The 21020-nt window shown below is 42.9% G+C and overlaps 1 protein-coding gene across 1 annotated transcript in view; it reads right to left on the bottom strand.

The window, feature by feature from the left end:
• Positions 1-20811, bottom strand: part of FBXO25 (F-box protein 25) — a 53708-nt gene extending 32897 nt beyond the window's left edge. Inside the window, exons 1-5 of the mRNA XM_082252013.1 lie at positions 20685-20811; positions 17798-17898; positions 14927-14976; positions 7403-7495; positions 2160-2253 (exon numbers count right to left, since the gene is read on the bottom strand). Coding sequence (XP_082108139.1) covers positions 2160-2253; positions 7403-7495; positions 14927-14976; positions 17798-17898; positions 20685-20806 — 460 coding nt within the window. The 5' untranslated portion in view covers positions 20807-20811. The remainder of the gene's footprint in view (positions 1-2159; positions 2254-7402; positions 7496-14926; positions 14977-17797; positions 17899-20684) is intronic.
• Positions 20812-21020: the final 209 nt, after the last annotated feature.

Genomic DNA, 21020 nt, shown 5'->3' with positions numbered 1-21020 from the left:
AAAAGCTAAGTTTGGTTGGAAAATACATTACCAAGAATGAAAAAAGCTCATCAAAGCAAGTCAAAATTCAAAGCCATGCCAATTGTGTTTTTTGATATCAAAAGGTGTAGTTTTGATAAAGCTGAGAGAAAGTCAAAAAAAAAAAAAAAAAAAACACGTCCGCAACTGTGGGAAAATGGTTTCATTCTTCACCAGGACAATGCCCCTGCTCACACAGCACTCTAATGCAGTTTGACCAACAAGCACGTTAAATTTGCCCGATTTAGCACAATGCGACTTTTCTTTTCCCGAAAGTTAAAGTCAGTGCTTAAAAAAGGGACACGTTTTGAGTCAGATGATGCTGTAAAGAAGAAAACGGGGAATGTGTTGAAACAGCTGACCGAAACTGGATCTTCTCCATGCCTTCGACCAGTGGAAAATAAGACTGCAGCAATGTATTTGTGCAAATGGGGAATATATTGAAGGGGACAAGCATTCGATTTGCAATACATACTATATAAATAAAAGGTGGAGTTATTTAATCAGTCTCGTTATTTAATAGACATCCCTCGTACATAGTATTGAAAGCATAAACAAGCAAGCTGCTTTTTTTCCCCCATATTGGTTGGAGTTGCCCCGCGTGCTGCATCAGCAACAGAAACTATTTTTTTTGGCTGACGTTTAACCTACCTTTATTTTGCTTTCCATGGTACCCCTCCCCCCACTACCTCCTTTATTAATATGCGAACAACATTTTTAAGTAAAACCTTTCCTTTTCATTACACACCTTATTTTAGACCCAGTAAGGTCATAGAGTCTCTAGGATTTCTTGTGCAATGCAGGCAGATCAGGGAGTTCGGCAGGGTGCTGTACACAGTTTCCTGAAAACATCTCAGCTTCTGCCTCCATACTCAACCCATTTGATATTAGCATAAGTAAATGTCAGATGGGCGATCAAGCACGCTGTATTTGCAGGCAGACCTCCCTGGGTAACACCCACAATGTGATGCTAAGCCTACACGTTTGAAAGACCTGAAATCCAATGAATAAAAGGGGTGAGCCAGGAGAAGAAAGGTTGGGCTGTGAAGACTAGATGGATGTTCTCCAGCCAGATGGGACAGGTTCTACCTTACTTGCTTCAGCTTCGAATTCCTTTTAATTTTCACCAAGAGAAGCTTACAGTGTGCAGTGAAATCAGAGTAAGCAATTTCAGAATAGGAGAGGAGCCTTAACAAAAATGTGCAAGACTAAAGGGGTGGCTAAGGTTATAAACATCAGACCTGAAATATGAACAAAGCATATCCCTCTATAGTGTGTACTTGTCTCAATCCAGAGCACAAAGTGTCATTTCTGGCCTCTGCCCCATTTATCTGGTCCTGTGTGGAGGAGGGTGTGTCCCTTCCCTCCAATCAGCTGTCAGATCTCCCCCCACTGAGCGCTGCAATGTGTAATTTCAGCTCTCCGCCCCCTTTTTTTTTTCCTGACAGCTCAGACAAGCTTTATAATATTCTGGACTTTGCACAGATGTAGAGTATAAAATACTGCAGATAAACCAGTACAACGTATGTAGGAGCATTTGATTTATCTCTGTATCACCTGAGGCTAGTGACTTTACTGGGTATATGTAAGGGTTTACAACCACTTTTACCCCTGCCTTAAAAAGAGATACCTGCATTTACAAATAAAAAGCCAATTCCACCCAAAATGTGAAAGTCACACAAATGTCAGTTGCCAAATGACGATGCAGTGAAACTGCTTCCTATCCAGCATGACAGGCAGTGTTTGCGCTTTTCAGTGCCCCGTTCTCAGAGCCCGCAGTTCACTCAGGACACACTTGCAATGTTTGGCATCCTATATGAATCTTCAGATTATTTCTGAGTGCCCTGGGAGATCTAAGCCCTGTCCCCCAAACCTATTGATGACCAAAGGTAATGAAAGGCCTCATCTGCCATCTAGCATGGTACAGGGACAGTACAGTGCACCTATATGCAAGCGTTTATCCAAATTTACACAATTAAGTGTTCCAGATTTTGTGATTAGTGCAGCGAAGGGGACAGTTTAATAGCTTTTAAGAATCCACAGGTTTAACTATTTGGTCAATTATGCTAACAATTTACTGCAATTAAAAAATCAACAGCAATGCTCATATGTATTCACAGTGATTATAATGTGCATATTACCTTTTTTGACAATTTTTTCCAAAACATTGAAATAATTCTTCTGTGCTGCACCACTCAGTGATGTAAGCTGAGACTTTGCTATCAGCTGGAGCAGCTGTGGGTGGAGAGAAGACTATTAAGAGACAGATAAATCATTTTACCCATTTGTAGAGACAATTTCAAATGAAAGGACATGCCCATCCCCTGGGCTTGGACACCCAACACAATTCTACACTGCGCCAAATAATTAAAGGAAAAAAACGTAATCAGGAGTCAATTAAACTCCTGGGATATTGACAAGGTCAGTTAAGTAGCAGAGGGTTGTTAATCAGTTTCAGCTGCTTTGGGAGTTAATGAAATACAGGGGCTTAGATGGGCAACAATGAGACAACATCCAAAACAGAATGGTTTTACAGGTGGAGGCCATTGAAATTTTTTCCCTACTAATTTTTCTGACTATTTCTCACTAGTTTTGCATTAGGCTAGGGTCAGTGTCACTACTGGCAGCATGAGGCGATACCTGGACCCTATAGAGGTTGCACAGGCAGCCCAACTCATTCAGGATGACACATCAATATGTGCCATTGCCAGAAGGTTTGCAGTGTCTCTCAGCATGGTCTCAAGAGCATGGAGGAGACAGGCAGTTACTCTAGGAGAGCTGGACAGGGCAGTAGAAGTCCTTAACCCATCAGCAGAACCAGTATCTGCTCCTTTGTGCAAGGAGGAACAGGATGAGAACTGCCAGAGGCCTACAAAATGACCTGCAGCAGGCCACTGGTGTTAATGTCTGACCAAACAATCAGACTTCATGAGGGTGGCCTGTGGGCCCAACAGAGCACGATTGGCATTTGCCATTGAACACAAGCATTGGCAGGTTCGCCCACTGGCGTCCTGTGCTTTTCACGGATGAGAGCAGGTTCACCCTGAGCAGGAGAGACAGACGTAAAAGGGTCTGGAGAATGTTATGAAGCCTGTAAAATTGTTCAACATGACCAGTTTGATGGTGGGTCAGTGATAGTCTGGGGAGTTATATCCATGGAAGGACACACAGACCCCTTCAGGCTAAACAATGGCACCCTGACTGCCATTAGGTATTGGGATGAAATCTTTGGAACCATTGTCAGACCCTACACTGGTGCAGTGGGTCCTGGGTTCCTCCTGGTGCACGACAATGCCCGGCCTCATGTGGCGAGAGTATGCAGCCAGTTCCTGGAGGATGAATGAATCGATACCATTGAATGGCCCCCACGCTCGCCTGACCTAATTCCAATAGAACACCTCTGGGACATTAGGTCTTTGAATTCAGCCCTCTGTAGCCTGATAATTTTCTTTCACAATATTTTTATTTGAATAAAGACAAACTCATAAAGCAGTAAACGGATGCCAAGGCCAATGGCGGACGGTAATTTGAGGAAAGGTTACATACATATCACAGACAATTAGGCCTCATACATAGCGTATCCTGTAACTTCAAACAAAGATTAAAAAGGTAGCCAGGTAAGGATGTCTCGGTACCTTTACGGTCTATGGAGTAATAAGTCATATATAGTTCTCAATGGTCAGAACCTAGAAGGTATGCCAAGTCGCAGGAAAAAAAAGAAGGAGGAGGAGAGAACAGAAAAGAAGAGTAAGAATAGAAGACAGAGGAAGAGCGTGGTGAAAAAGAAAAGCCGAACCCCGGGGAATCCATGGCCACCACCAGTGGGCTGAACAGAATTTTGCTATAAATCCAGAAAGCGGGAAGGTGGATTCCTCGCTGGAAACTGGTCCAGCCAAGGTTGCCAAAATTTGTCTCTAGTATCTGTGAATATTGCCATAAGCTCCACGTTTGTCAGCGTACCATGCACCTGTCGCTTCACCTCCTCAAAAGAAAGGAGAGGCGTTTTTCACACCATTTCAATGGTTTGTTTCGTAGCCATTCAAATATGTTTTGCAAAGATACGTTCACATTTTGTTAACTCCAAGATGGGTTTATGAATTAAAGCTTTCCAGGGGTCCTTGCGTATTTTAGAACGAAAGAGCATATTGACCAAAGTGTACACCCGAATCCACAGCCTTTTAACTTTGGGGCCTGTCCACCATATGTGCTTTATATCGCCCTGATCAGAACAACCTGGAAAACTCAACGCTGGGTAGGTCGGGAGGCATTTTGCAATTCCCACTGGGGTGTAGTACCATCTGGACATAACCTTTAAAGAATTCTTTTGTGCTAACATTACGAGAGGACCGAAAAAGGGCTTCGCCCATCTTGGACCAGTCCTCAGGGGATTTAAGGGCTCCCAAGTTTGCCTCCCATCATACACAGTAGGAGGGGGTTTGAGTGTTAGAGGCTCCAATAAGAGAAGAATAAAGCAACGAGACTAGGCCCCGAGTAGTCGGTTGAGAATGGTATCTGGTTTCAAACGCAGTCGAATGTCGGGAACTGTCATAATTTCTAACCAGGGAGTCTAAGAAGTGGTGAATATGAAGATAACGGTACCTCTCTCTCTCTATCCGGAGCTTCACAAGTCTCCTGAAGCTGTTGAAATGTGTATATCCCTCTGGTAGTAAGAAAGGAATGTACTGTCCTCAGGCCCTTAGAGTGTCACCAATGAAAGCTGTGCTGGTCATCTAACCCTGGAGGAAACCATGGACAATTAAAAATCTCCAAAAAAGAGGTAGGCGAGGTGAGAGTAGCCCCGCAGAATATTTAACCGAATCCCAAATCACTAGCGAATGAGACAGAATAGGGTTTAAAGGTTTAGGATGGAATGGACCAAACCAACTACACGTTTCTGTCTGTTTAGCACCGCCTGATTCAATCTCCGTTTGGTTGAACCCCAAACAAAGTGAAGAATATGACGTTGTAAAGAACGCAAAATATGTGGGGGGACCAAAACAGGCAAGACCCGAAAAGCGTACAGGAGTTTCAAAAGAAGGGTCATCTTGATCACGTGGATGCGACCCCACCATGAGATTATTAGACTTGTCTCATGATTCCAATAAAGGGGTGAGTGATCATTAGCCATATATAATGTACAGTAAGTCAAGGTTAAATTGATCCTGAAATAGGGAAGAGAGGACGACCACTGAGAATGAGAAGTTAGTTGCCAAAAGGAGCATTGAACCAAGTCTGATAGCGAGACATTTAGTGTATACACACACACACACACACACACATATATATATACATATATATATATATATATATATATAATATATATGTAACTCCACATATACTAGCCCTGGCAGATAATGCTTCTATGAAATGTACACAAACTACATTTCATGAAGTGCGACTTGACACTCTGGCACTCAACATCAAAGTCACATCACAGTGTTGCAGGAACATTTGTGTGTTAAAAATTCCAGTGGTTAGGGTTAAAGGCTAGAGGTAATCATTAGGGTTAGTGTTTTAACCGTTAACCCTTACCCTAGCCCTCAACCCTAACATGCGACTCTGGACACACAAGGTCCCTGCACTCTTGATGCTACTTGAGTGCCAAAAAGTGTAAAGTCACACTCCATGAACAGAACTGTCATACTTTCCTATTAGAAAAGAAATTGCAAAAAGCATCAAATACGCATATTTGCAATTTTGGTGAGGGTCTATTGAAGTCTATTACACGAAATAGAGGCAAAACACAATTTGGTGTGGAAAAAATGTCCATGACCCTTTCCAAAAAAAAAAAAAAAACAGGCACCAAGACTGCTTCAATGGTTTAGCTAAATAGTAAACCATGTTAAATGGACTGTAGTGCGTTTCTGTAAAAAGCACTAACATAATGCATGGGTGTGAACCAAGGGTAAGTGCACATCCCAAAATCAGTTTAAAAAACAGGTGTACCTGACTAGGACTTGGTTTAGAGCTATTCCTTTCAGCTCCCATAAGTACCAAACCCTGAAGCCCTCCACTCTCCAAGCACCTACATGGTGGCTTCATATTGTAATGTTAGGTGCAACACATGTAGGCTATTTAGGCAGTACTGCCATCAGGTGCATGTTCACAAATATGTTCTGGCTCTGCTTGTGTCCGCCATCATCTCCATTTTGTGAGTCGGTCCTTGCTTGCCCTTTCCTCTTAGACTTGTCAACTAAAAGAGACCCTACCAGGAATGCAGGAATTATGATAAGATGGTGCAGAAGATCAGATCAGTGTGCATGACGACATCAAAAAATGACCCAGAGTAGGGTCTCTACACCCCCAAATCAAGAGGTGCCTATAGAGGTGGCCTGCACATTTTATTGTGAGGTCTCCTGGAGTCTCTCCACGAGATGTTCCAAGCATACCTGATTGGGAGAAGAACATGCTAGAGTGAGCTTATCTGTCTCCAAGTTGGGCATTTTCCACCAAAATAGCTGCACAATGTGCATTGCACCATAGGGGTGTCAAATCTAGGCTGCCCTTCCCAGATTGCTGTTCCCTAAACAAATTGATAAATATTCAATCTTCAAGTACAATCAACTTCACATTAAGGAGCTTCCTACTATTACTTCCTTCAAGATATTTTACAAGCCTCTCTCTTTCTATGAAATTCTTAAATTACAATACATTGAAAATTGTTTTTATAGAATTGCAAAGCATTAGAGCTCATCAGGATTTTTGCTTGAGCAATTGGAGGTTTTTATTTTTTTAATGCCAGATCATCCCTATAAATTGACGTCTTATGAAAGCAATGCATATACCACATTTCCAAGAATTTAGGAACGGGGGCTGATATGTTTTTTTTTTTCAACCTTATGTTGATAGAGCAGAAGGACATGCACAGTTCAAATTGATTACAGCTTTCAAAACACAGGCCAGTCTGTCATCCCATAACACTCTCCATCCTAATGTGGATTTGACACCCCTTGGCTTTAACCATACAAGCATATACAGTACATGTTAATGACAAACCCAGAGACAGAGAGAAAGCTGCTGACAAATTTGCATGACACTGGGCATTTGCAGACTTAATGTGTAGCAACTTTCATAACAATTATGTATAGTTTACAGAGCTACACTAGAGAGGGGTACAATTCAAGAGGGCTGGCTGGATTGATTCAATAACCCCCAGACACAGAATAGGCATACACAGACAGGTGAAGCTAGAGCTGGGCTTTAAAAGCCAGACAGCACGGATTGGAACTCCCCTCCCAAGCCTTCCTGAAAGTAAAACACATGCGACTCATCCTTCTATGAGAATCACTTTAAGGACAAAAAGTAAAAGCAGTTAAAATTATGTTTATCTATGACAAATCATCAGCATGATCATTGATAAAATACAGAGCAATAAAACACTTACTCTGACAACATAATTAAATTTCCGGATATCCTGAATTGCACTTGAAAAGTCTAAACGATTAAATGCTTCACCCAAGGTGCAATAGCCATGTCTCTGTCACAGAAACAAACAAATAAGTCAGATTTTATATATATATTGTAACAGTATGCAGCAAATGATAACCCTTTCTTCACATGGTTAACTGAGGCAAACAGTGGATTTGTATACTGCACTCCAAAATCAACTTACTGTATGGATTGAGAAACATTAATTTTATTCGTTTTTTTGAAGATTTTTTTTTTTTTTTTTTTTAAATCTTTGTCCTCCAATATAGTCACAGACAAGCTCCTTGGTCCAATAAAAAGATTCCCTTGGCATAGTGTTGCAGGCACCAACACTGCTTCAATGAACTGCAGTTTGCGTAATTACACAGATTTTCATATTCATTTCACAACACAGCTGTAAATAAGCCTCTAGATCAGGGTGGACAACCTCAGCATAGTTGTGCTGAAGCACATATTCCCATAAGCTACAACAACTGAAAGCCACAGACATGAATACTGGAGAGAGGGGTGATGGGATTTGTAGTTTCAACACAAGCTGGAATGCAAAGGTTGCTTACCACTGTTCTAGATAGTTGCTGTTTTTGATTAGAGCTTAGCATCTGCCAGCTTTAAAGTGGTATATTCCTTCCAGGTTCACATTGAGAATTCAATTCCTGGCTGAGATTACTTCAATATATTCATTGTTTTGGGTGGTTGAATGATGCAGCTGCCTGCCTGGATTGACAACTTTGTCAGCTTTTAACTAGATTGGTGGAGGTGTTTTGTAGAGGTGTTTTGTAGAGGTGTTTTGTAGATCCTTAAATTTGAATTTTTTTTTGTATTTTTGCTTAATCAATAAAGTACTTATATTTACTATACCAGTATTCCCTCTGTGATGCAACTCTTGAGGTCATCCTCTTTATAGGAGATGCAAAATTAGGCTAGAGGTGAACACTCTAATTGTGAGTGACGGTTTTTGGCCAGGGCTAATGGGAATTCATTCTCTCCCGGCCTTTGGAGAGGTTGAGCTGCACCTTTCTTTTAGGTCTATTAATACAGCTTAAAATGGTAAACATAAAAAGTTGTCATATTTAACCACTTCCATACCGAGTCATGTAAAATGACGTCGGCAAAGTGGTTGTCTAGATCCGGGCCGCCGTCATATGACGTCGGCCCGTTCTAGCTGCTACTGCCCGCCCCCGGCGGCGCGCAGCGGCGCGATCAGGGATGAGGCTCGTCCCTCGGACATAGCCCATCACTGATCAAGGTAAACAGCCAATAGAAATTGGCTGTTTACCACGTGATCGGCTGTGTCAATCACAGCCGATCACATGAGCGGCTCCAGCACGAGCCGCTCGTTCTCTCTGCAATGCGCGCCCCCGGGGGCGCGCAGAGCAGCGATCGGGGACGAGGCTCGTCCCTCGGACAGAGTCGATCCCCGATCTAGGTAAAGAGCCAATGAAATTGGCTCTTTGCCACGTGACCGGCTGTGTCCAATCACAGCCGGTCACAAATGTCAACAGAGAACACGGTAACTAGCTGTCACCGTGTTCTCCTCCTCACACACTGATCCTGTGTGAGGAGGAGATTGTGGTAACAGCTAGTTACCAACTACAGTGCACCCTAAACACACTGATTGCCCCCCCCCCCAATAAAGAGCACCTGTCACTAGCCCATCAAAGTACCCGAGTACCTGTCATCAGGTACTCAGATGACAGGTACTCGCGTACTCTGATGGGCTGGTGACAGGTATTCGGGTACTCTGATGACAGGTACTCAGGTACTCTGATGACGGATACTCTGATGACAGGTACGCGGGTACTCTGATGACAGGTACTCGGGTACTCTGACGGGTACTCGGGTACTCTGATGACGGGTACTCGGGTACTCTGATGACGGGTACTCGGGTACTCTGATGACGGGTACTCAGGTACTTTGAGTACCTGTCATCAGAGTACCTGAGTACCTGTCACCTACCCATCAGAGTACCCGAGTACCTTCCACCTGCTCATCAGAGTACCTGACGCCTGAAGTACCCAAGTACTTGCCGCCTGCTCATCAGTACCCATCACTACTCATCAGTACTCATCAGTACCTATCACGTATCAGTACTGATCATCAGTACCCATCAGTACAGTATCACCTATCACCTATCAGTCAGTGAGTACTACTCATCAGTACCTATCACCTGCCTGTCACCTGCCCATCAGAGTACCCGAGTACCTGTCACCTGCCTATCGGAGTACCCGAGTACCTGCCACCTGCTCATCAGTACCAGAGTACCTGTCACCTGCCCAACAAAGTACCCGAGTACCTGTCACCCTTCATACAGCCACCATGTCCAAGTCCAAAAAGGTTTATATACGTCGTCCGTTTAAACCTAAATACCGGTGTTATGGCAGCAGATAGCTGCCATAACCCTGGTATTTTTTTAAACGGTGGACGGTTGGCTTTCCGATAAGGGTGGTCCCAGCGGCGGATTCGCCGTGGGATCACCCTTCCGGGATGGCGGAAGAGGCGCCCCCCCCCCCCTCCCGACGCGTTCCGGTCCTTTTCCCCGCTTACCGGACCCGCCGGCAGAGGGGAAAACGATCCGGTCCCGAATCCTCACAGACAGGATGTCGAGTGAGGGCAAGCTTGCCCTCACTTGACTCTATGGTCTTGGAGGACCGGAGCTACGGAAAATGTTGTTGCCTAGCAACCGGTTTAAAGGTCCTTTTTTTTTTTTTTTTCATTTTATATTATAATTATTTTTTTTTTTTTTCTATCTTTTAGTGTACTTGTGAGATCTGAGGACTTTTTGACCCCAGATCTCACAAAAAAGAGGTCCTGTCGTGCCTATTTCTATTACGAGGAATATTTACATTTCTTTTAATAGAAATAAAAATGATCAATTTTTTTTTTTTTTTTTTAAACGGTGTAAAAATAAAAAATAATAAATAAAATAAATAGTAAAAAAAAAAAAAAAATTAAAGCGCCCTGTCCCCGTTAGCTCGCGCACAGAAGCGAATGCATACAGAAACCCCGCCCACATATGTAAACGGTGTTCAAACCACACATGTGAGGTATCGCCGCGATCGTTAGAGCAAGGGGAATAATTTGAGCCCTAGACCTCCTCTGTAACTCAAAGATGGCAACCTGTAGAAATTTTTAAATTGTCGCCTATGGGGATTTTTAAGTACCAAAGTTTGTCACCATTCCGTGAGCGTGCGCAATTTTGAAACATGACATGTTGGGTATCTATTTACTCGGCTTAACATTATCTTTCACATTATGGAAAAAAATTGGGCTAACTTTACTGGTTTCTTATTTTTTAATTAAAAAAAGTGAATTTTTTCCAAAAAAATTGCGTTTGGAAGACCGCTACGCAAATACGGTGTGATAAAAAATATTGCAATAATCTCCATTTTATTCTCTAGGGTCTCTGCTAAAAAAAAATATATAATGTTTGGGGGTTCTAAGCAGTTTTCTAGCAAAACAACTGATTTTAGCTTGTAAACACCAAATGTCAAAAATAGGCCTAGGCAAGTGGCTAGGATGCATGATGATGCTCCTTGGATGTTCGGCCCCTCTATATGGCTAGGCTGTGAAAAAGTCTCACACATGTGGTATTGCCATACTCAGGAGGAGTGGCAGAATGTATTTTGGGGTGTCATTTTTGCTGTGTACATGCTATGTGTTAGGAATAACCTATAAATTGACAACTTTGTGTAAAAAAAAAAAAAAGTTTTCATTTTTTTCCCACATTTTCCAAAAACCTGTGGAAAAAAATGATATGTTCAAACGACCCATTATGCCTCATAGAATATACTTTGGAGTGTTTGCTTTCCAAAATGGGGTCATTTTGTGGACTTTTCCATTGTATTGGTGCTCTAGGGCCTTGAAAAGTGTGATAGGTAGTAAGAAAGTTTTATGTGTATTTATGCTCCTAGAACGCCTGAATGTGCTTCTTGGACGTGGAGTCTCTTTTTGTGGCCAGGCTGTGTAAAAGTCTCACACATGTGGTATCGCCATACTCGGAAGGAGTAGCAGAATGTATTTTTGGGTGTAATTTTTGCTGTGTACATGCTATGTGTTAGAAATAGCTTATAAATTGACAACTTTGTGGGAAAAAAAAGAAAAAAAAATTTTTTCTTCATTTTCCCAAGAATTGTGGGAAAAAATTACAACTTCAAAAAACTCACCATGCCTCTTACTAAATACCTTGGACTGTCTACTTTACAAAAAGGGGTCATTTGGTCGGTATTTGTACTGTCCTGACATTTCAGGGCCTCAAGAAAGGAGATAGGCAGTCAGTACATCTGGTGTGATCAATTTTCAGTAATTGGTACCATAGCTTCTAGACTCAATAACTTTCACACAGACTAAATAATATACACTAATTTGGGTTAATTTTACCAGAGACATGTAGCAGTATACATTTTGGCCCAAATGTATGAAGAAAAATTTATTTTTTGCAAAATTTCATAATTGAAACTAAAAAAAAGTGTTTTTTTTTCAAAATTTTTGCTCTTTTTTTGCATATATCACGAAAAAAAAAAACCCCAGTTGTGATCAAATACCACCAAAAGAAAGCTCTATTTGTGTGAAAAAAAATGATAAAAATTTTGTTTGGTTATAGTGTAGCATGACTGAGCAATTGTCATTCAAAGTGTGAGAGTGCTGAAAGCTGAAAATTGGTCTGGGCAGGAAGGGTGTCAAACTGCTCTGTATGGAAGCGGTTAAAAAAAAAAAAAAAAAAAAAAGTTACCTGATTAAAAAGCATAAAAAAATAAAAAACCTCAAAAAGTACTGAAGAAAAAAAAAAATATATATGTGTTCCCTTCAAATGGATAGATTATATATCTCTACATTTGCTGATAAAAAGGATTCAACCATACCCGACACATGTGGGAGATTTATATTCACTTTAGAATCAAATAGGTTTTCACCTCATTTACACTATAGTTTGTTAGTTGGCTTCTGATGAGACCAAATCCTTGGCTAACTGAATTAAAAGCATACAGGCAATATAGAAGCTCTGGATTTCAAGTTTACTTTTACAGCTATTGAATAATGGCTTGCCATATATACAGCTTATTTTGAAACACCATGCTTTTTTTCATACGGCCTTGGATGCAAAGGTGCCTTTAGCACATGCATGGCTTTTAATCCCCAGACAGACAGTTAAAGCGGAGTTCCACCCATTTTTAATAGGTTGGAATATATAGATGTATGTAATCCCCTTTAAAATGGCTTTTACCAATGGAAACTTTTTTTTTTTTTTGCTAGTAAATACCTTAATTTCGGCTTTATTCCTCCTCTCCTCACTTCCTGGTCCGATCAGCGATGACATCATTCGGCGATCTGCAGTGTCTGCTGGGATGTATTCAATTCCAGAAATCTTGCAGTAGCTGTATCTGTACTGAGCCGTGCCTGCCCCGCCTCCTCTCATTGAGTTGCATTGCATGAATGTATTAAGGCTGTTCTCTGCCCCGCCTCCGCCCGCCTCCTCTCATTGAGTTGTATTGCAATACAACTCAATGAGAGGAGGCGGGGCGGAGGCGGGGCAGAGAACAGCCTTAATACATTCATACAATGCAACTCAATGAGAGGAGGCGGGGCAGAGAACAGCCTTAATACGTTCATACAATGCAACTCAATGAGAGGAGGCGGGGCGGAGGCGGGGCAGGCACGGCTCAGTACAGATACAGCTACTGCGAGATTTCTGGAATAGAATACATCCCAGCAGACACTGCGGATCGCCGAATGACGTCATCGCCGATCGGACCAGGAAGTGAGGAGAGGAGGAATAAAGCCGAAATTAAGGTATTTACTAGCAAAAAAAAAAAAAAAGTTTCCATTGGTAAAAGCCATTTTAAAGGGGATTACATAGATCTAAAGTTCCAAAAATGGGTGGAACTCCACTTTAAAAAAAAAAAAAAAAAAGTTCCTTAAACTGACACAGTACTTATCAGCTGGTAAGCAAAGGGACAGCAGCACCTTAGGTGGGGTACACACTAGTAGAAAATCTGCTGAAAATTCCCGTCCGAGGTAAAATCGTACGATTTTCGCCTAATGTGTACACAACTTTCAGCAGACGATGCCGACATTTTCAACGAAAAAAAAAAAAACGGAGGGACAAACACCGAAATTTTTATCGTCCGTCCCCAGACGACCAATTTTCGTTTAATGTGCATGCAGTACGTCCGCGAAAAATCGGATATGAACGACCGCGCATGATCTGAAGTTGCTGACGACCCGGAAGTCTAGGAACAAATGTCCCAAAAAAAAAAAAAACGGACGAGAAATTTTGTGAACATTATGCACTGTCAACTAAAAACGGTTATGACCACTGAGCACGAGAGAAAAAAATTGGAGGATATTTCGTCCGATTTTCGTCAAGTGTGTACGAGCCTTTAGTGTAGATACTGCAGAGGTGTCCAAACATCTCAGTTAGCTCCAAGTGCATTCTGGGGACCCAAAAACCTAGGGACATATCATATGTCAAATATTAAACTTACACTAGGAGGCTAGTGCTTGGCTCACTCTCAACTATCACATCAATGGGAAAACACTGAAACAGAAAAGGTGAAGTGCCAAGCACCAAATTCATAGTAGGAAGTTGGTGTTTGCATTGGTAATTCATTGGCTTTCTGTGGCTAAAACGTAGTTATAATGTGGTTTTAAATTTAGTGGCACAAAAAAAAAAAAAAACATACAGGGAGATTGTGCACAGTGACCCTAAATAACATGCTGTTTACATTAGACATTTCTCCCAAGTATTCCACCACCTGCTGTGGCCACTTGTAAACCCCCTAAAGTACAAACCAGTCATGTGATGCAACTCCATGGTTGTGGAGGGGGGAATAACACTGACATTTGCCCACAAATGTGCTGGGCCTCTCAGCGACTCCTGCATGAGATAGCCGGAAGTTGGACTCTGAGCTCTTCTCCAAGCTTTCTGCTGCCTCATGCAGCAAGCCTCTAGTTGGTTAGAGTATTTACTGAAAGAGATCGGATGTACAAGACACTCAGAGCATATACATGAAGGGTTAACCTAGGGATGCATAAGAGGTGCTGTAGGACTTAAACACATCACCTCTGTATCCCATCTAAGGGACATGAAACATACTGCAGCTAAGGGAATGGGCAGAGCAATTTAACCTTTGTCCGTTTTCTGTCCCTTAAAAAACAGGCAGAACTTTTTTCCTGGTTTAACTGTTATGAAGTGCACAGTAGAATTAAAGTCGATATTGCTTAGTGGTATCCATATTTAAAATTATGCAAACAAAAGTGAACTGTAAAACCTTTTTGTTTCTAAAATATTATAACCACATTTCTTGCTAGTCAATTAATTGAATAATCTTGACTGATTTGCAGCACTTGAACACACTGAATAACCGTGACCAGTTTGCAAGGTTCTAGTGGTGTGGGCATCACAATAAATTTTATCTTCTGGTGCCAGCTACTCACCCTTGCTCTACAGACATTTCTTTTGGCTGCTGCATAATATACTTACTTCTCGTGTACTTCCTTTCTGAACATAAATCCATTTATCGCGATAGAAATCTGATGAAAGAAAAGAAAAGCTGCACTATACAAACAGAAACTGCAAACACAAAACCCTCTAAAAATGTTCAGTACTTAGACAATGAGGGGCAGGACTAGGAACCACTAATGTGCGCTGAATGCAAATGTGTTGACATGAAGCTTGCTGATAGGAGGAGAAAGCAGAGTTAACAAAAGGGATGGCCTCATCAGTACTGGCCTTAAAGAGCTTATTCACAATGGTCTCTTTTTATGCAGCAAAGCTCAAAAAAGCATTTCAGGTAAAAATACCATTAATTCGAAGGAGGCAGATTCACAACTAATCACTGCAGTTTAGTGAAAAGGGAAACTAAACAGGACCGGTCACACCAACAACTAAACAGTGTAAACACAGCCTCACTGTTAAATCAGAAGGCTTTGAGGGGTGTGAGGGAAAAGGAAGGATATTACTATACTGTGTACCCTACATCCGGATAGTTTCTGTGTAGTTTAAAAATCAGTTTCATTCAAGGCAGAAAGTACAGCTAAGGTTGTACTTCCAGCGCTGCGGCTCTCATTCAGGAGAAAAAAAAAAAAATGTTTACCCTTTCCTCTCCCCTTGCCCCAAGTTCACAGAGACAAGGCTTTCTGTGAATGGACAAGACCTGCGACTCTCAGGAGTTAAGGATTTCTGTACTTTATCTGCTCCTCCCTGCCCCTTGTTAATTCCTAGAAATCCAAGGTGTTCTGTAACAGAATACAAGGCATTCTGTGAATAGACAAAGGGAGAGGAAATGGAGAGTAAATAGGATCCTTTTACTTTGAGAGCCGCTGCTGCAATAGCTGCAGTGGAGGAAGTACTGTACTAGCTGTACCTTCAGGCACGACTGAAACTGGTTTTACACTACACAGCAGTGATCCAGACATAGGGTATCATCCCATCATTTTGGATAACTTTTTTCATACACAATATATGACAAAACCATTCTGCCTGGAGTACTACTTAGGCTCCATGCACACAGGGCATCATAAAAACGAGCTCCAAAGCTGTTTCTTGACGCCAGGAAAAAGCAGCTGTAAAAACGTGTTTTCAGTAGCTTTTTCCATTTGGAGTTATTGCACGTTTGGCCACATCGCTTTTAGCAGCATTTTTTCTGCCTCCATTCAAAATCAATGGTTCTCTATGGGAGCCTATTGATTTGAATGGAAGGCGCACCGCAAGTCGGATCAGGATGATCCGACTTGCGGTGCGACTTGCGCTGTGAGAATCTTGAGGGGGAACTCCTTGCCAAAATGGGGAAAATACCGGCGTGGGGTTCCCCCCCAGGTTCCAAACCAGGCCCTTCGGGTCTGGTATGGAATTTGAGGGTAGCCCCACGCCGAAAAAACGGCGTGGGGTCCCCCCCCAAAATCCATACCAGACCCTTATCCGAGCATGCAGCCCAGGAAAGGGGAGGTGACGAGCGAGCGCCCCCACCCCCCCGGACCATACCAGGCCTCATGCCCTCAACATGGGGGGGGGGTGTGAGACATCGGTGACATAGGGGGTGGGGCCTCCCAGTGACGTCACCAGGAGGCCACGCCCCTAATGGCTATATAATAAGCTGCAGAGACTGGCATAATCACGGGGACAGTGTCGAAGGAGGACCGGAGGAAGAAGACGACCAGAGGAGGCAAAAGAGCAGAAGGGCAAAAGAGCAGAAGAGCAGAGGGGAGAAGAGCGGAGAGGAGAAGACCAGAAGAGCGGAGAGGAGAAGACCAGAGCGGAGAAGACCGGATAAAGATTTTTAATAAACTTTTCAAAACATCTCCTGTCATTATTTACATACACTGCCTTTTATGGAGTGAATGGGTAGGGGTACAATGTACCCCATACCCATTCACATAGGGAGGGGGTCCGGGATCTGGGGGGTCCCCTTGTTAAAGGGGGCTTCCGGATTCCGATGAGCCCCCTGCCTGCAGACCCCCCACAACCACCGGCCAGGGTTGTGGTGATGAGGCCCTTGTCCTCATCAACAAGGGGGCAAGGTGCTTTGGGGTGGGGTGGGGGTGCAGAGCCCCCCCTACCCCAAAGCACCCACACCCCCCCATGTTGAGGGCGTGTGGCCTGGTATGGTCCGGGGGGGCGCTTGCTCGTCCCCTCCCCTTTCCTGGGCTGCATGCTCGGATAAGGGTCTTGTATGGATTTTGGGGGGGACCCCACGCCGTTTTTTCGGAGTGGGGCTACCCTCAAATTCCATACCAGACCCGAAAGGCCTGGTTTGGAACCTGGGGGGGAACCCCACGCCGGTATTTTCCCCATTTTGGCGTGGAGTTCCCCCTCAAGATTCTCACAGCGCAAGTCGTACCGCAAGTCGGATCATCTTGATCCGACTTGCGGTTCGCCTTCCATTCAAATCAATAGGTTCCCATAGGGAACCATTGATTTTGAAAGGAAGAAAAAAAAAAAACGTATAAACGTGGCTTAACGCATGTTAAGCAACGTTATTCAGCCTTTAGCAGCGTCAGACGTTTTTACAGCTTGACGATGCAGCTCCAGAATGCACTGGTCCTGGGTTTTTTTTGCAGCTATTAAACGCCTATGCCACTTGGAGCTCCTAAAAGCTCTATGTGTGCATGAAGCCATAGAATAACATGGATGGGCTTTCTGCAGCTGCAAAAAAAAAACGTCTGACGCTGCTAACAGCAGCTCCAAAAACGTCCAGTGTGCATGAAGCCTTAACTGTAATCAGAGTCATCAACCTGGGTGTTCTGTAAGAGGGGATTTGTAAATATCAGGAATAGATAAACAGAAATATAAATACTCTGGCAGGTTAAACAGCAAATTGCCTGGATGTCAGCTTTAACACATGCATGCACTTACACTGTGTCTTTGCAACATTGTTAAATTCCTCCTTTTCCGATTTGTTAGCAGAGAATGCACAATTTTCAGGTGTGTACGGTTCTTGATCATCTAGATTTAATCTGGGGGAAAAAAAATAGGAATAAGAGACTAGACTCTATAAAATCAGTATAGCTACTGTAAATCAGCAAACACACTTTAAATTTAAATAGGTCAATTTAAGTCAGTCATATCCAAAGTCCGACCCATGTATCAGTTTAATACGGCTCAGTGAATCTGAGCGCCGCTGGGATGTCTGGCTTTGAAACGCCCCGGGAATGCACATCCTCAGTTGGCAGGGGTCGGCAAGGTGTCCGCTCACTGACAGTGGTGTCCGTGAATGGTCCTTGCTGGGTCCGCCTCTGACCTTTCGCAATGTCTCCGAGACTTGTCACATCCCCGCCCTGATGCAATGGCTGGGGGGCGGGGCCTCACCGCCTCCCTCGACTGCTCCTGAGTCCCGCTCAGCTCTATCTGGCCAGCGCTGTGCACAAGTGAGAGACATGCGACTGCTCAGTGCGGAGTGATCTATGGGCCCTGGCTGGGGGGAGGGACTGAGCCCGGAGGAGTGGACTAGTCGACTGCACTGTAGCGCCGCCACCAAAGCGCGGGAGGATTTGAACTCTGTAGGAATAAATTCTTCAGCAAGGCCAGGGGGAGTCCGGGGACTGTCACTGCCTGGAGACAAGCTGGACCAGAGGACTCGAGACAACAGCCTAAAGGTAGGTGAAGTAAGAAGAGAACTGTCTTGAAGTAAAGACACAGAGTCACTCACTAAAGTACTCACTAAAATCTTAGTTAATGTCAGTTGGTTTAAATCGGTTATAAATATATTTGGACACAACATGTATACTTGGTGTTATGTTCCTGTTAATATTTTTTTAACTTAAAAGTTGATAGACAACCTTTATTACCAATAATATGTAATGTACTTTACAATGTTTTCCAGACATACATTTCAGCTGCCTGTTTTTTTTTTTTTTCCCATCTGGCCTTCAGATTTAAAAGACAGATTGATTTAACACCTGTTTAGATTTGTCATGCAAATAGTTTGCAATAAACTTTGCATAAAATAGTTAATTTGTATTTAATGGTTCAAAATGTCAGGCAAAATTTTAATTGTTCAAATGTCAGGCAAAATGGTAGGCCCTCACGCATATTCACTTCATCTAGTCTGGCCCTCTTTGAAAAAAGTTTGAACACCCCTGATTTAAGTGGTTGTAAACCCTCACATACGCTGCATTGTCAAAAGTATTGGGACGCCTGCCTTTACATGCACAAACTTTAATGGCAGCCATGTCTAAGTCCGTAGGGTTCAATATTGAGTTGGCCCACCCTTTGCAGCTATCACAGCTTTAACTCTTCAGGCAGGCCCGTGTGTTGCTGGTGGAGTGAAGGATGGCCCCACTTTTATGGTTAAGGGGAATATTACCTATGACACTTGTCTTATAAAAGTACCCTGGATTTGCTTTGGGATTGCCTGCCTCATATGGACAGCCTATTATGCTAAGGCTCAATTACCATCGCTACAGAATGTGAGAGTGATGTCCCCACAATACGAATATATTGAGCTGTATGCTAACTATTGATATCCAAAGGATTAATGAAACGCTATAGTGGATTCATATCGGTGTAGTCATTTCAGTCTGGAGCGGTTTCCATCTATTGGCCCAGGTGTCTGCCCTTCAGCGCATGTGGTCGGTCTGATCTCTGATGCAGTGGAAAATATCGGTCTGTTTTGGTCTCTCTGGCCCTGAGAAAGTCTTGCTGCGAAACGCATCGGCTTGCTGGGGACCCCTAGACCGTGCAATACAGAGACCACTAACATCTATTGATACAGTAGTATCGGCACTCCCAATTGGGAGCATAGTTCTACACATGCGTTTTTTTCTTGTGTGCTCTTTTTAATATAGGTCTATGGGATTTTATTCTTTTTGATTCAATAAAACATGTATTTTATGCAACAATTGCGTTAGAGTTGTGATCCTCCCCTTCCCGTTGCCTCCACAAAGCCCCATCTTTTTCTTTCCTTTTTTTGATAGCTTTAACTCTTCTGGGAAGGCTGTCCACAAGGTATAAGAGTGTGTCTATGGGAATGTTTGGCCATTCTTCCAGAAGTGCATTTGCGAGGTCAGGCACTGATGTGAGAAGAGAAGGCCTGCCTCGCAGTCTGGACTCCTAATTCATCCCAAAGGTATTTGATTTGATGTCAGGACTCTGCAGGCCAGTCAAGTTCCTCCACCCCAAACTCACGCATCCATGTCTTTATAGACCTTGCTTTGGGCACAATCATGATGGAACAGAAAGGAGCCATCCCCAAACTGCTCACACACATTTGGGAGCATGAAGTTGTTCAAAATGTCTTTGTATGCTGATGCTTTAAAAATTATCTTCATTGGAACTTAGGGGCCAAGCCCAATCCCTGAAAAACAACCCTTCAGTTCTAGGTCACACGCCTTTCAAATCCATGCCATGCCATTTCTTCTGAAAATACATCTCATCGAGCATGGTGATCTCTGTTAATTGCTCTGCCCGTTTGGGTCTGCGTCACATCTAATTAGGATTTAACGCTCAGATTCAGGGACTGTGGGATATGTAGTTTCACAGGAAGTGTAAGTTCTTAGACTGTAGACAGAGGTCATGCATTACCCTGTGCAGTGCCATGCCACACGCCCCAGGTTTGAACAAAACCTCCTGTGACTGGAATGTGAAGATTTACCTTAATATAGGCTGTGCATACAGTCAAACAAAGGTCACCATGAAACTACATGATCAATGCACATCTTATGTAGGTGAAAAAGTGCAGGTAGGAAGGTTTAGAATGCCTTAATATTATTGAAATGATAAAAATGGATGTTTGTGTACTTACAGCTGGAGATTAAGGTTGTTTTCTTCAAGATCATCTCCACAAAACTCCCATCTTTTCCACCCCTCTTCAGTTTTTATCCAGGTCCAGCCCGGAGAACGCCAGTCTTGACCCAAAAATGGCATGACTGCCCTGCTGATCAGAGCAATAGATTAATAAAACATCCTTCTCAAGCAGTCATGTTATAAGGGATTACTAACGGGTACGCTTTTACAGAGCAATCACAAAAATAAACAACGTATAAACCAATTTAATTTTACTATGTTATCAGAGCGGTTGGTATCACTATATTCCTACCGACACACTATCCTTTGCTTGTGTAGGTTATACAGAATTACT

The sequence above is a fragment of the Pelophylax lessonae genome, assembly GCF_965119305.1.
Source record: "Pelophylax lessonae genome assembly, chromosome: 3".
In the NCBI taxonomy this organism is placed as follows: domain Eukaryota; kingdom Metazoa; phylum Chordata; class Amphibia; order Anura; family Ranidae; genus Pelophylax; species Pelophylax lessonae.
The sequence above is the reverse complement of the archived record's forward strand: the minus strand, read 5'-3'. Positions and strand labels throughout refer to the sequence as shown.